Genomic DNA, 16,180 nt, shown 5'->3' with positions numbered 1-16,180 from the left:
TTCGTATCTTCAGTGCCCAGCAGTGGTTTTTGATTAAGTACTAAATTCTTTTTGTTGTCTTAGGCTATGAAGTCCTAAAGGGTCATGCATTAAACTGTTCTGTACTCCCCATCAACTCTTACGAAGATGGTGTTAGACGCTCAGGATTTGCTGATAGCAACGAATAACCATTTAAACAAACATATCTGAAGAATTTGGTACAGAAAAGATAGCTAAAACTCTGAAAGATAATTTCTACTTTAGAAACTATTTATTTTAGAAATAGATATTTCTACAAAAAACATTTATATATATATATGTATATAATATAAAAGGCTCCCCCAAAGACCAAACTAGATGGTATCCTTCACCTGAATCACCAGGAAAAGTGATTCATTCTCATTCTTCGTTATTTTCCACTTAAGCTTTTAGTTTCTCAAGTAAAGCAGTCATGCCTTTGCTGTTTTCCTCTTTTTCCAATGTGGGGATGAGGCTTTTCAGTCCAGATTTAACTTTATTTACCACTTCTGGATCAGGGCATTGGAGGAGACTGCATAAAAAGGGGAAAAAAACAAACCAAACTGCAAGTTAATGAAAATTTCAAATGATCTCTTGAGGTTAAATGACAAAATTCCTGGGTCAGATACCTAGAAATGTCACTTGATGTAACCCCCTTAATTTTACATATGAGAAAACTGAGGTCCAGAGATTATAAGTGATTTGCTTCTAGGGCATGCCCACTTACGGTACATAGTATATGCTTAAAAATTGAAAATTAATTTGAATTTTGGCAAAATGTAAATGTAAAACGAATTAAGAGTTATATATTGCATTACAAAATCAAAATATAAACGATCCTTGTATTATCCACTGTTTTGAATGGTATAATGGAGAGAATATTAGTTTTGGGTTCCAATATCTGAATGCAGTCTGGAGGGGAGGCAAAGAGAACTTGTTTGCTTTCTAAAATGCAATGTTCAGGGAGCTAAGTAGCACAGTGAGTAGAGCACCAGCCCTACAGTCAGGAGGACCTGAGTTCAAATTCGGCCTGACGCTTGACACTTACTAGCTGTGTGACTTTGAGCAAGTTACTTAACCCCAACTGCCTCGCTTCTTCCTTCCCCCAAAAATGCAATGAACTATGGATGTCATTAATATTTTGAGAGAAGCACATTGTGATGAGAAGTGAGGTCTGGACTACATTTGTGGGAATGGAGCCTTCCTTGATTTAAGCTTAGCAAATAAAAGCTTAAAACTATCATTAAAAAACAAGCATCTGTTTCTCTGTCTGCAACATGTGCGCACTCTCTCTTCTGTTGTTAACATGAAAGAGAATTTGCCAATAAGAATTGAACCTCAGTGCTAGGGACCAAGGTGGATCCCAAGAAATCATACTTACCAAGAAAGAATAATAGCACCTCGATTAACTCCTGCCCAGGTCTTCAATTTCTTGATGCCAACATGCTCCACCAATGTTTTGGCAAAAGAACCTATAATGAGAGATTTAAAATTAGGCAGGAAACTGTACCAAAAGGAAAATCTATGAAAAATCTGCAATGATGTGTTAGCAACAAAGTCCTTAGGCAGTTTCAGTGCCCAGACTCCCTTTCAAAGTAATTACTATGTAACATTGTTAACTTTTTGGTCTACATGCTTCAACTCTCAAGTGCTATTTAGGAGCAATTACCAAGTGTCACAAGGAAGAATAAACAATACGCAGACATGAGACAAGGCCACACACTCATTTCTGGAGGTATCGCTTAACGGTCTGACACAGTAAAAAGAACCAAGTATTCCCTAAGTGACCACTGCACAGCAGGCACTGTGCTAGATTCTAAGAATGCCAACATAGAGAATCAACAATTCCTACTATCAAACATCCTGCGTTGTAATGAGAGAAAACAATGACATATACCATACAGAAGAGAGTGAAAAGCATGCAAATAAATAAAAAGTAGGTAATTAAATACAAGGTGGTTTGGGAAGGAGGGCACTAGCAGTTGGGTGAGGAGGATCAGTAAAGATGTCATGATGTCTGAGCCGTGTCTTAAGGTAAGGAAGAAGGGCATTCCAGAGACGGGGGAGAGACACTGCAAAGGCACAGGGACATGAGATGGAAGGTTATGTACAAGGAAAACAACCAAGTGAAACAATAAGGACAGAAAAGAGAGACTGAGGTCAGATTGTAAACGGTTTTAAAAGCTAAAGGGAGTTTATATTTTATCTTAGTGGTAGTTCAAAGCCACTGCAGCTGACTTAGGGGAGCCACATGATCAAATTTGCACTTGAGAAAAATTTTGTTGGCACTGGCATGTAGGGTAGAAGGACATTAAACATAAGATGAATGAAGCTGTATTCTGACAAGAAATTGACATAAATATGCTTCTAACTCATATGATATACTGTACTGCTCTGGTACCTTTTCAGAATTTATAGCACTAAACTTCAGCTTAAAATTTAAAATGTGCTCATCCTAATAACATAAGGTGAGGTATGTCAGCTAGAAATTGATGAATTTCTACACAATTTCTAAGAAAAACTCAATCTTCATAGCTTACCTTCTCTTCCATTTTCTTTCATTTTTTCATCTTGTTCTACCAACCATTTCAGAACTAGATGTCCAGCTGGATGTTCTGCCAGGTGAAGCTACAAAGAAATCGTAAAATTATTAATTTAAGAAGGAGTTTTCATCCATGACTCAGCATATGACTCAGTACTACTTAGATAAAGGCTAAGTAAACTGCAACAATGTAGAACAGAATAAGGGCATGTCCATGTATCCTTGTTTGGATGTAACTCTTAACCTATAATGATTTTCAAACTACAAGCCATCTGTGTATTTGAAGACAACATGACTGTCCAAAGGGAGTTGTGAAGAGGTACACCAACACCTGCTAAAAGTTCTCTTGCTCTTTTCGTAGGTACCATTTTACAATAACATTTTAAATTACACTGACAGTCAGCCAATAAACATTTGTTAAGCTTAGGGCTAGGACACAAAGAAAGGCAAAAGATAGTCCCTGCTTTCAAGGAGCTCAGAAACGAATGGGAAGACAATATGCAAACAACTGTGTACAATGAAGCTATGTACTAAACAAACTGGAAATAATCAAAAGAGGGATGGCACTATAATTAAGAGGATCAAGAATAATTTCATGTAGAAGGTTGGTTTTTAGCTGAGACTTGAAGAAAGCCAGGGAAGCCAGCAGGCAGAGATGAAGAGGGAGAGCACTCCAGGACTGGGGGACAGCCAGAGAAAATGCCCAGAATTGGTAGATGGGATGGTGAGAGTAGGGGGATGCAAGAGGACCCTTGTATGAGCAAAAGCAAAGAACCCAATGTAACTGAATCAAAGTAAACACAGGAGGATGCAGGGTGTAAGATTGGAAGGGTTGGAGAAGGGCTCTGAACACAGACAGAGGATTCAGTAAGACTTGCATTTTAGGAAGATCACTTTGACAGCTGAGTTGAGGATGAATCGGAGTGGGGAGAGATTTATGTCCAACTGGTGTGTAACTAATCTGTAGTCCAGGAGCAAATCATGAGGGTCTGCACCAGGATGGTGGCAGTATCAGAGAGAATGGGTTATATGGGAGATGTTACAAATGAAGGTTGCAATATATTGTTTTCTGTTAATTTCTGCATTGTGTGTGGTCTGTTCACAAAAGAAAATGTTATAATCTTTGTTTTATTGTACTGATCTCAGTTGATCTGGGCTTTTCAAAATCAAGTAAAGTTCTTTTGATTGTTTCATAATTTGATGTATTACCTCTCCATCCTTGCCACCAGGAATCATTTCAGAAGCAGCTAATCTGGCAATGGTGTCCATAGCAGGCTGAGTATCTCCAATAGCAGATCCCAGGACATTAACAACAAATATACATGTTGATTTGTCTGTCATCAATTTCTGGACATGCTCTTGCATATAGCTTAACAGGGCTGGGGAAACAGACTCCAAGAGCTCCTTACGACGGATTATGCTATCTTTCTTACTGTCACAAGAGAGAGTAAAGGAGAGATGATGGTCTTATGGTTATAGGCACTTATGCACTCAAAAAGAACTCCAATGAATCTACTGTTTCAGAGCTTCCAACCTTGATTGGATACAATAGTCTAGGTAAATGCAAGATTTTCAGAAGCCCGAAATTTTATGATCTTAGAACGAAAAACACAGGTTATGAATCTTCTTATCAGTTCATCAAAGCCCAATTTTATACAATCAATACTTCCCTTTTATGCTCCTCTTTTGGGCTTTAAAAAACAAAGAAACTTGGAAACAGGTTGTCTACTTGTCTCTCTAGCTACCTGAATGTCTGACACACATTTCTTCAATTTATATTGCCTTTACTCTGATTTCCTGAGTCCTACACAAAGTAGAGGGAGAAGATTCAAGAGCCAGAAGGTACCTTATAGGCTATCTAGTCCAGCTTCTTCATTTTATAAATGAAAAACCAGAGGTTCAGAGAAGTTAAATAACTTAGACAATGTCACACAGGTAGGGACAAAGGCAGAATCTGAACCCAAGCCTCCTGACTCCAAATCCAGGGCACACTAACCTTTGAGGAGTGTGAATCTGGAAACACAACCACATAAGGTAGCATCTGAGTAGATATAAAAGCCAGATGAAATGGCCAGGTAGGACAAAGACAAATGTTTCCATTCATTCTTACACCATATCTCTCTATTTCTAGATCAATATCTTGACTAACAAAACTGCCTTGGGCATTTCTTTTTTGAGTATTCCACCTCACCTTTCCAGACCTCACTTTCCACAACTGTTAAGTGCAGGAGTTGGATTAGATGGCCTCTGAAAGGCCCTTGCAATTCTTGACTTAAGGTGTCTGTGTATAGTTGTTTGTATCATAACTTAAGAGTCTGGTGAGGGCGTAGGGAAATAAAATATTTCCAAAGGAAGTAAAGTGTAAAACTGACTTTTAGAACTCAGGGACAGCAGCATAAAATTATATAGTAAGGGAAATATTTATGATGTGTGCCAGGCTTTCTAGAATATCTGTGGTTTAGAAAAAGACATTTTTCTGCCTCTCTAAGTATATGGCAATAGCACAGTTCTCATCAAAACCTATTACAAATCAACAAATATTTATTAAGCACCAACTAGGTACACGATGCCATGCTGCACGCTGAGAGAGATACTGAGATAGAATTACTTCAGTCTATGTAAATTAAGGAAAACATCTGAACTGAGTTAGGAAGGACTTCAACAGGTAGAGATAATTGGTAACAGTCTAGGTTTTCTGAAATCATTTGGAATTCAATGGAAAAAGACAAGCAGGTACCTAGCAAAACTGAACAAGAGACATATTTGCTCTAAAGAATACTATAGGAAGGCATGCCATCTACGTGATTTCTTCTGTGACACATTAAGAATCCATTCAATAGCTTAAAGAGGAAGCTGTACATGTATAGTTTCAGAGAAAATTGCTAGTAGGCATATGCCAGTTCAAAAAACAAACAATAAATCTGGACAATACAGACAAAGAGGGAAAATAATTTAGGCTAGCCTTCAGGCCCGAAATGTTACCCAAATTACCTATGTGCATTTCCATCACCCTTCTGTAGAACTTCAATGATTTCAGGTACAAGGTGTGCAGGATCTCTAGGGCTTAGTAAATACAACAGAACTTTCCTTCCATATTTATTATTCACTATATTTGGCAGGGAACTGATGATTTCCTATAAGAATACAAGATCAAATCAGATTACAATTTATGTTAGGAATATATAATTTAGCTTGTGATTTTTAACAGTGAAGCAAAGTTTAAAATTATTTCCTCATTAAATAGCTATGTCTCTTGTGCCTTTCTCCCTAAATCCTAAATAGCTAAAAGAAAGCCAGGATTCCCTATGTAGCTCGTATGTAAAGACCATTACAGATCAATTCACTTACAGCTTACTTAACAACATAAAGGATTTTTCTAAATTCAAGAAATAATCTTTATTCACTATGGCCACAGTTTACTTAAGTTACATTTACTAAGGATACAACATGCTAGGACTATTGATGAGATGTTGTTAATTTGTAGCTGCATTTAAATGTAAGAACAGGCAGTGGAGAACAACTTTTTCCAGAACTTGGTTACTGAGATACATGCAATGAGCTATTATAAAAAATTCTTACCCAAAAAATGAGGGGATAAAATTTGTGAATTAGGATGTTTGTCATGAAAATTAAGCCTGTTTATAGCAGGGGGAAAAATAAAAGGTGAGAAAAATTTTATCACAGTCCATTGAATACTCAATTACCAACAAGAAACAACACTTTTGATCTCCTAATCCAAGATTAAAAATGTGTTTTCTAGTTAGTTTTAACAATAATCATCAAAAGCAAAAAAAATCTCTGCAGCTCACTCAAAATTATGTCTTCAAAGATAGAAAGACAATCCTCCAATATTCAATGTTTTCTAAAGCATTTTATTCTTCACTGAGAAGACAAGTTTTCTTTCTTAAAAATATCATTTACTAACTCCTATCATAAAAGATGAATTAACCGTACTCTTATTTTTCCCACCATATTTAGTAAATATTGTAGATGAAATGAGGCCTATTTAAATACAAAAAATAATCCAGTTTCACATATAATCTTTCTCTGTTCTGCTATGTATATAAATATGCTTTTATTTGGTGTTTGTTAAATTCAGAATTTAAATCTATATGTGGATCTGTAGCCAAATAATACTCAAATGTTGACAAGTTTTTTTTTTTTCTAAAGTAGTAAAGAAGGAAAGGCTGGCAACAGTCATGCCAAAAACGTGGGAGAGAGCCATTCAAAACATTTTTCAATTATACACATGAAAAGAAAGATAAGCTAGATGGAAGAGAGAGCTGTGATTTTATATGTAAACTTCTGTATTCTATTTAGTATATGGAAATGTGCATTTTTGAGGGGTATTTGTCAAGTTAGAATATAAAGTTAAAAAAATTTACAGAGCTATTACTCACCGACATAACTATTTGCTTCATAAGTTTGGTATCATCAACACAATCAAATGCTGCCAGCAAAACTAAATGAGAATATTCACCCTGTAAAAATGAAAAATAAAGGTTAAAAATGCATTTTCTCTCTTAGTCCATGGATTAGAAAATTTTATAAAAGTCAGTAGAGATGACAACTTACGTCATCTAACATGCACCAAGCAATTAAGATGGATCAAATGAATGACCAGGTCTGAATAATCTTTTTTGCAGGCAATATTAAGAGGACCCCTACAAGTCATCTAATCAAGCTATTCCCTAACCTTGCAGATGGGAACTGAGGCTCAGAAAGGAAGTGCACTGCTGAAGGACATGTGAGCAGAAAGTGGCAGAGCATGGATTTACACTAAGGTCTTCTGACTCTCAATCTTACACATTTTCCATTATGTCACTGTTAAACACCTTCCATTTAGTAAACTATTAAAAGGACTATTCCAACAGTGACACCACCATCTGCTAAGGAACAAAGTAAGTTCCCCAGATTGTGTATGAGGTGTGACTCTAAAGAAATGAGTGTGAAAACTTGTCTCCTTGAAAGTGCGCGCTGCAATATGACAAAGAAAAGGAAGGGGGATTTGCCTACTATGCTCTCTTCAAAACTGCTCTAAACAACTTTAAATAATGCCTCAAAACAAATTCTAAAGTAGCAGAAACCACCAAAGGATGGAGTGAAACAATTTTCCAGTTTTGACTCTTTTTTCATAATTCTCTTGCATCACTTTTATTTCTTTCTGCAACTATTCTTCTACCTCTCTTATCTGGTTTTTAAACTCCTTTTTGAGCTCTTCCATGAGTTCTTTCTGGGCTTGACACCACTTCCCATTTTTCTTTGGGGTTTTGCCCACAGGTCTTTTGACATCGTTGTCCTCTTCTGAATGTGTGTCTTGATCTTCCCTGTCACCATAATAACTTTTAGTGGTTAGATTCTTCTTTTATTGTTTTTTTGCTCATCTTTTTTGGCCTTTTTCCTTTCTTTTAAATTTAAGCTCTGCTCCCAGGGTGGAAGCAGCATTGTTTCAGGCTTCTTGTGCCAGGGCCTGAAGGTCCTGGCTGTTTACCACTGATTGCTGCACTGATGCCCTGAGGCCCAAGGGGGCCTCTCATGTCTGGTGCTGTGCTGAAGAGGAAGGCTGGTAGCTACCTGGTGCTGAGCTGGATCCTAGTGCTGGTATCTGGCCACTAGAGTTTGCCTCTTTGCCCAAGGTTATGTGGAAGCATGTGGAGGTTCCTGGAGTTGAAGTGTGCCTATTTCCCTGGCTATGCTGAGGCACATGGGACATGGGTGGGAGGAGAGAAGGACTGGTGTTAGCATTTGCCTGTCCCACCACATGGCAGTTCAGTATTTCCCACTGGTTGGTTGAGGCAGGGCTCGCTGGGACTCTTCCTGGCCTGGACTGCGTTCCTGTTATAAACAAGTGAGACAGACCTTTCTTGCTGATCTTCCAAGTTTCTTGGGCAAAAAGGTTGTTTCATCCCATATTTTTGCTAGTTCTGCTGTTCCAGGATTTGTTTTGGGGCACTATTTTGTGGTTGTTTGGAGGTGAATTTAGAAGAGTTATGGTGATTTACTGCTTACTCCACTCTCTTGGTTCCCAGAAGTCTAATTCAAAATTTCTCACTATGTTTCACAGATGGTCTTCATGAACTGCTGTGCTAAAAACTCAACTGTCCTTCAGTTAAACTGATGATGAGCCTACCAAGGTAGTTATGCTGGTTCTCAAAAGATAGAGGCTATCATCAACAGTCCTCCAAAATGTAATAGATGCCTCATGCTCTTTGATATGGAATCTTCCTTCATTCTTTTCAAAACTCTGATTCATGTCTAAAACCTCTCTTTGCCAGGGATCCTATTTCTGCTGAAATGTCCTTCTCTATAGTGAGTTCCTCATCTACTCTCAATCCTACTCTCACCTTCTGGTAGGTGATGGTTATCCCAAGAGTCACACAGACTGGATCTCCTCACTTTACATTTGGCACAAGAAGAACATACAGTTCAAAAGTCACAATCTCCTTTGTAAATATTTCCTGTCCATATGTAACGGCTGTTAATAATGACAATCTCTGCTTACATATTCCCTCCCTGATCTCCACTACTCAGGTATACAAACAATCATAAACCAGTTACTCATAGAATATTCTAATAAAGTTGGCTATCTGATTTGCTAGCCCACAGGAAATGAGCAATTGAAAAGGGGGCAAACTCATACCATACAGAAATGATAGTCAATAAAAATAACCATGGAGACAGAAGACTTCTAAAAAGCAGACATAAGTTCACAATGGTTTTGGCCCACATACTATAGAAGCAAATAGATATGGTCCTTAATAACACTTGAAGGCAACAATACTATGTTTTCCAACATAAAATTATAGCTAGTGCTCGTAATGATGTTTCTGGGACAGTAAAGTAAGGATTCTGTACCCTTTATTTATTTAGGAAAGCTGAGAAATGTTGGAAACACTTCTATCCAAAATTGCAAAACAGAAGGTTTTGGTGATACAAAAAACTTACATGAAATGCCTTTCCTGAAAATAAATTAAGTATGAAATTGCAAAATGTTTTGAAAAGTCAAATAAACTCTTAAAGGATTCATCCTGCAATAGTTTTACCACTAACTTCCAAGATAAATGGCAAAGACTAAGACCCTGACCAAAGTGAAGGTGGTTTCTAATATATGAGGTAATACTGAAAATCCTCTTCATTGTTATGTGGTGATTGCTGTAACATGATTATATATAGACAGATAGATAGATAGATATGTAAATTATCTAATCCTATAACACAGAGCTCTTCATTTATTTTTTAGAATAGCAGTAAAATTGTCATTTTAGGATACTCAATAATGCATCTTATACAATCTAACATCACAAATTTTAGATAAGATTCCTTTTCAAAATTCCCTCCTGTCACTTGTCATTTATGCACTAAGGAATGTTAACTAAAGAATTATTAGAATTGTCACTTCTATTCATTCATCTCAATGGTCAACACACAAATAGCAATCATTGTTAAATTACACACTATTATATAGAACTATATAAAAATATGAACTTTTTCAGAATGGAGCACTGAAAAGAACACTGAAAGGGTGTTATGAGACCTAGACTCTGCTCCCAATTACACCACAAGGCTTCAGCTTCCCCTTTGGGAGCTGGAGTTGATAATATCTAAGATTCTCAAAATCCTATGTGTATATATATGCATGTACTATGAATATATATATGTATGTGAGTACATCTTCATGAAGGAATGCATAGTGACACTCAATGATTTCAATATGAAGATGAAGATAGGGGGAAATATGGTTTTTAAAAGTTTATAAAACATGTTTGGAAGTAACAATCCTAATGATGATAGCTGACATTTATATAGCTTACATGTGTCAGGACTATGCTAAGTGCTTTATAACTGTCTCATCTGATCCTCACAACAACTCTGGGAGGCAGGTGTTATTATTATTTCCATCTTATAGATGATGAAATGGAGGCAAACAGAGGTTAAGTGACCTGCCCAGTCACAGCCAGTATGTGACGGAGGCCCAGTCTAAACTCAGGTCTTCTCAACTGCAGACCTAGTGCTCTATGCATCATACTACCAGCTGCCACTTTCAGTAAGAAACTAAAGATGCCAAAGGTTGCCACACTACACAGCTGTCTCACAACTATCTACCTTTAATACTTTCTTCAAGACAGATAAAGGTCAACCCATATGACTTCTTTGCTCCAAAACCTTCCATTGTCCTTAAGGTCTTATAGACAAAATGTAAATTTCTCAGCCCGGCACATAAAGTCCTCCAAAAATGTGACCCCAAACTCACTTTTTTTTCCAAACATTTCACAGTGCTCCTCTTTATGTGTTCTACATTCCATCAAAATAATTCCCTAAACCTCAAATTCTGTCTTCTAACTTCATGCTTTCAAAAAGGCTGCCTGCCAATCCCTGCAAGTATTACCTTCTCACTTCTGCTTCTATGAATTCTTATTCTCTTTGAGGGCCAGTTCAGGTGCTACCTCCTCTATGATGCCTTCTGGATTCCATAGTAAGCTTTTTCTCCTCCTCAAATTACCATAAATTTATTTTCGTATGTGCTGTTATCTCCCGACAGAATGTGAGCTCCTTGAAAGCAGAGATTACCTTTTTTATCTTTATACTCCAGGCCCTGGCATAGTTGTTCAATTGACAAGATTCATAATGTTACACATAGTAAGCACCAAATACCACTATGAAAAATAAAACCATCTTATCAGACAGGAAAGTTGAGACAAAAATCAACACCAAGTTGGGAAGATAAAAATAATGTATGTTAAGCAACAGCTCTGCAATGATATATTAAAAAACAAACTACTGATGATAAAAAATGGGAAATTGCTAAGACAATAAATAAAATGATCAACCTGCCAGTTACATAAATCAATTACCATAACAAATCAGTCAAAAAGGGCAAGCTGTACCTCGATAAGTAAAGACTATTTAACAGCCTTGCCAACATGGTAGCAGAGAACAGAAATGGTGTGGTGAATAGAGGTTACCCTACAAATCAGAACTTGGTTCATTTATCACCTCTCACACATAATGGCTAAGTGACCTTGTATAAAGGCCCAGGCAATTTTAAATTGAGTGTCAATATGCATGAGTAAAAGATGATCAGTAGCTACACCAATAAAATTGCAAGAGGAAGATGGTAAAGGATTACAAGTAGCGTCTCACAAAACAGTAAAGAATGGAAAAAGCCTGCCATAAAACCCAGTTAAGGCAGATTATTCCAAAACCATTTGTGTAGATAATAGAAGTAACATGAAAGAAGAGAATAATGGAAGCTCAGACATCATTTCTATCACAAAGTATTTATATCATCTATCACAGTAAATTTATAATATTTCTCACTAAAACCACTAGTCATTATTAAAGCACTTAGCATAATGCCTACTACATAGTAGATGTTTAACAAACTTATCTCCTCTCCCTGTTAGTTGATTGCTAATGAGCATTTACATAAATCTTCCCTTCCCCCTTAAATTGCTGAAATCAGATTCAGACCAAAAAATATAAATATTTCTTGAAATCAACCATTCATGCCAAATTATATGTGTGAGCACCTGTGTGTGTGCAGACACAAACGAGCTACACTGAGTAAATCTATGAGTTTAGGACAAGTAGCTTTCTAAGCAGACATGTAGTTTCATTATTATAAGCAGGATTTATTTTAAGCAAATGCTATAAAAATAATCTTTCTCTAATTTGCTGTAATCTGAAGTGTATTTAAAGTTTTATTTTACTTACGTTGGCTACTTTTTCAACATAAGTCTTCATTGTTTTAATAATAACTTTTCTGTCCTATAAAAAGAAAAATCCTTCAGTGAATCTAATAAAATATTTTCCCAATATACATTATTATATTCTCATTTGCTGATTTCTCACAATATATTCATATAAATGCTCTTAACAAATGTAAATGACGCCTCTCCATTTGGATTTTGAAGTCAGGCACATTTAGATCCAGAACAATAAAGCTACAATTCACAATGAGGCAGGGCTACCAGTTACCATCTTATGAGATAATCTTTATTTTAGATTTTTCTAAAATTTGGAAAAACAAAAAAAAAATGGACAGAGATTTCAATACATTCAAGCTACTAACCATTTTTTGGAGCTAGCCAAAATATGTTTCAAAGAGTCTAAGAACCAGAAATAACTCTGAATTGAGTGCAATGGTCTAAATTTAGATAAAAGGAGACCTTTCCACAGCCTGCTGGCCAAATTCTTGGTTGTCTATGGCTTAACTGTTCTAAACGATGAAGAACGGCTACCAACATCTAGCCTGACCTAGCACTGTTTCAACTATTATTCTAATTCTATGCATCCCAACCCTTTCGTTAGGCTTATTTTTAGTTCAGAGACTACAAAAGTAGGAATTGGAATGCTACTTCTACTAGAAAGAGCTTTAGACAAATAGATCTAGCCTAATCGCTACAGTCACACGTCCAAGAACAAACCCAAAAGACTGCAAAATTCTTTGGAATAATACAGGTAAAATTCAGTGCTGAAGTAAAATACTGGGTCCCAAATTTTTAGATAATTAGAATTAAATAATGCATAAGATTCAGTTAAGGTCACTATACCCCTACATTCTAAACGCTTTCAGTCACTGATTAAAACAATGTAGCATAATGTAAATGCTAATATGCATTATAAGACATCAAGCAGAAAATATTTTTAAAAACATGAATGGACAAAACTGTCTTTATAAATCTACATTGTATTTGTAGTACCTTTATCTCATCCCAGAAATCACTGAAGCTATACCAAACTAACTGTTAGGATCCAAAAGCACCAATTGTACCTGTGACTTTTCCCCCTCCTTTCTGTTGGATAAACATACTGTTCTTGACTTGCAACTTTAATGTGCAACTAAGTTATTTTCTATAATTTTCTTGAAGTACTTTCATAAAAGTATATACGAACCAAATTTCTTTTATTAAACTAGGAAACTTGCCAGAGAGTGGACAACTGTCCTTCAAAGACTTTTTTTAGTATAATGAACAAAACTATTGTTTCTAATTGATTTGATCAATAAATATGATACCAAGTGACTCAGCTTATTTGCTTCAACATTTAAAATGTTAAATTTTAGATCATAATTTTTAATTGGTGAATCGGAAGACAAAACTACCATACAACTATAGCATTGAGACCATTTGTGATATTTTATGATGAACACAATTCTGATAATTTAATTGCCACTTTAAATCAGTCACTTTGAATATTTTATCTCTACTATACTCTATTATCAGTAAGTATTTTACTCATACCCCCTACAATGCTTAATATATCAGACATTCATTATATCTAATTAAAGGAACAAATCTGTACTACTAATAATAGACTGAACAAAATGCAATTTTCTCCTAAATGTGGTCCTCCTTTAATCAAAACAAGATGTCTGTCTATTCACATTTATTGATTTCTAAAATAAGTATCAGTATTAATAGTTGTTTGATTTCTTACCCCTTATCCCAAATAATTAAACAGTTAATCCCCAAGTATTCTGCTTTTCATCATGTCTTGCCAATAAATGAGCTCTTTCCTGATTTATCAAAACGGTTAAGAACTTATACCCTGTCCCAGAGAAAGTGACCATAATGGAGAATCGTCATATATAGTACAGTTATACCAAACATAGAATTGATTTTATTGAACAACAACCTCCATGAAACACTTAAATTAAAATATCATAACAAACTGTGGAGAATTTCTACACTCAAAATCACTGATCCATATGAATACAAAAGGGGATTTTTGAAAGAGAAAATGTTTTCAATGTGAATTAGGACAAAGTTCAAAGGAGATTTTAAACCTAAATAAGGGACAAAGAAACTTGGTGACAACTTCTTAACGGATATGTTACATTCCTGCCCCCTTGGTTGCGGAGACTGTACAAGATACCTTTGGTGTGCCATGCCACAGACAGTACATGGCTACTCTAGCTCCATCATGTGTATGAGCAAGGTATATTACAGCATCTCTGATTGCTTCAATCATTTCCTAGGGAACAAAAAAAGAAAATTATTTTACTCTTGCACAAAGCCTTTTGTGATCCCCCAATTGATTATTTACTGTTCTATTTGAACATTAATTATTCTTTTGGGTGGAAATGGAGTTAGGAATGGATCACTCTCAGACTGATATCCCTGGACTCAGTCTCTCTTTAGCTTCAGTTCTGAATCAACAATTGACTACCGGACGTTTCAAACTGAATGCGCCAGAGATATCTCAAACTTACCATGTCCAAAACTGGACTCTTTCCCTGAAACCCTCCCATCTCCTTCACCATTTCTTATGGCACAAGTATTCTATTACCTTCATGTATCATAATTTGTTCAACCATTCCTCAACTGATAGGCAACCCTTTAGCTTCCAGCTCTTTGCTTCTACAAAACGCTCTGCTATAGTCATTTTTTCCCACATGGGTTTTTTTTTTTAAATTAATTTTCTTTATTTTCAGTGTTCTACAATCACTACCATATTACTTAGATTTTTTTTCCTCCTCCCTCCTACCTCCCTCCTCCCTCCCCAAGATAGCATACAATTTCACATAGGTTCTACACATACATTCCTATTAAATAATTTTCACTATAGTTATGCTGTGTAGAAGAATTAAACCGAATGGGAGAAATCATGTAACAAACCAAAACGTAATACACACACAAAAAAATGATCACATGGGTTCTTCTTTCATTGTTCTCTTTGGGATCTAGGCCTCATAACAGTATCAAGTCGGTCAAAGAATATTTGAAATTTATTAACTTTTTGGGCACAGTTTCAAAATACTTACAGAATAAAACTATTATCAATCACAGCTCCACCAACAATGTACTATGGTGTCTACTTCCCTGAAGCCCTTTCAACATTTTTTTTTTTTTAGGAGGGAGTCAACTTTGCTAATCTGATGGCTATAAGGTGGAACCTTGAAGTTGCTTTAATTCACATTTCTCCAGCTACTAGTGATTCAGAGCATTCTGTCATATGGCAAACTGAATTCTTTTGAAAAAAATCCTAAGCAAGCATATAGTGGCAGATACTATTAACTACTTATGGTTTTAACAATATGTATTTCTTCTTCTAAAAAAAGACAATGAACAACTCGAAGGTACTACCTCATACCCTTCAGATTGGTTAATATGACAAAAAAGGAAAATGGCAAATGTTGGAAGTGGAAAAACTGGGATACTAATGCACTCTTGATAGGGTTGTGAACTGATACAACCATTTTGGAGAGCAATTTGGAACTATGCCCAAAAGGCTATAAAACTGGGCATGCCCTTTGACTTAGCAACACCACTAGTAGGTCTATATACCAAAGAGATCAAAGAAAAAAAAAGACCTAGATGTACGAAAATATTTATAGTAGCTCTTTTTGTGCTGGCAAAGAGCTGTAAATTGAAGGGATGCCTATCTACTGGGAATGGCTGAACAAGTTACGGTAGATGACTATGATGGAATACTGTTGTGCTATAAGAAGTGATGAGGAGGATGGTTTCAGAAAAACCTAAGAAAACATCAAGGAGATCACTGTATATAGCAAAAGCAGTATTGTATAATAATCAACTGTGAATGACTTATGCTATTCTCAGCACTACAGTGATTGATACAAGCCAATTACAAAGAATTTATGATGAAAAATGCTATCCACCTCTAGAGAAAAAAACT

At 36.0% G+C, this 16,180-nt stretch overlaps 1 protein-coding gene across 2 annotated transcripts in view; it reads right to left on the bottom strand.

Moving 5' to 3' along the window:
- Nucleotides 1-228: 228 nt before the first annotated feature.
- The window catches only part of PUM3 (pumilio RNA binding family member 3), a 33,240-nt gene continuing 17,288 nt past the window's right edge, over nt 229-16,180 (bottom strand). For both annotated transcript variants that reach the window (XM_072597530.1, XM_072597520.1), the window contains exons 11-18: nt 14,417-14,515; nt 12,254-12,307; nt 6,940-7,020; nt 5,531-5,673; nt 3,749-3,971; nt 2,538-2,625; nt 1,379-1,469; nt 229-529 (exon numbers count right to left, since the gene is read on the bottom strand). In XM_072597530.1, the coding sequence (XP_072453631.1) occupies nt 400-529; nt 1,379-1,469; nt 2,538-2,625; nt 3,749-3,971; nt 5,531-5,673; nt 6,940-7,020; nt 12,254-12,307; nt 14,417-14,515 (909 nt within the window). In that variant the 3' untranslated portion in view covers nt 229-399. The remainder of the gene's footprint in view (nt 530-1,378; nt 1,470-2,537; nt 2,626-3,748; nt 3,972-5,530; nt 5,674-6,939; nt 7,021-12,253; nt 12,308-14,416; nt 14,516-16,180) is intronic.

Source organism: Notamacropus eugenii, chromosome 1, assembly GCF_028372415.1.
Source record: "Notamacropus eugenii isolate mMacEug1 chromosome 1, mMacEug1.pri_v2, whole genome shotgun sequence".
Lineage (NCBI taxonomy): Eukaryota > Metazoa > Chordata > Mammalia > Diprotodontia > Macropodidae > Notamacropus > Notamacropus eugenii.
This window is presented reverse-complemented; position numbering and strand designations above follow the sequence as displayed.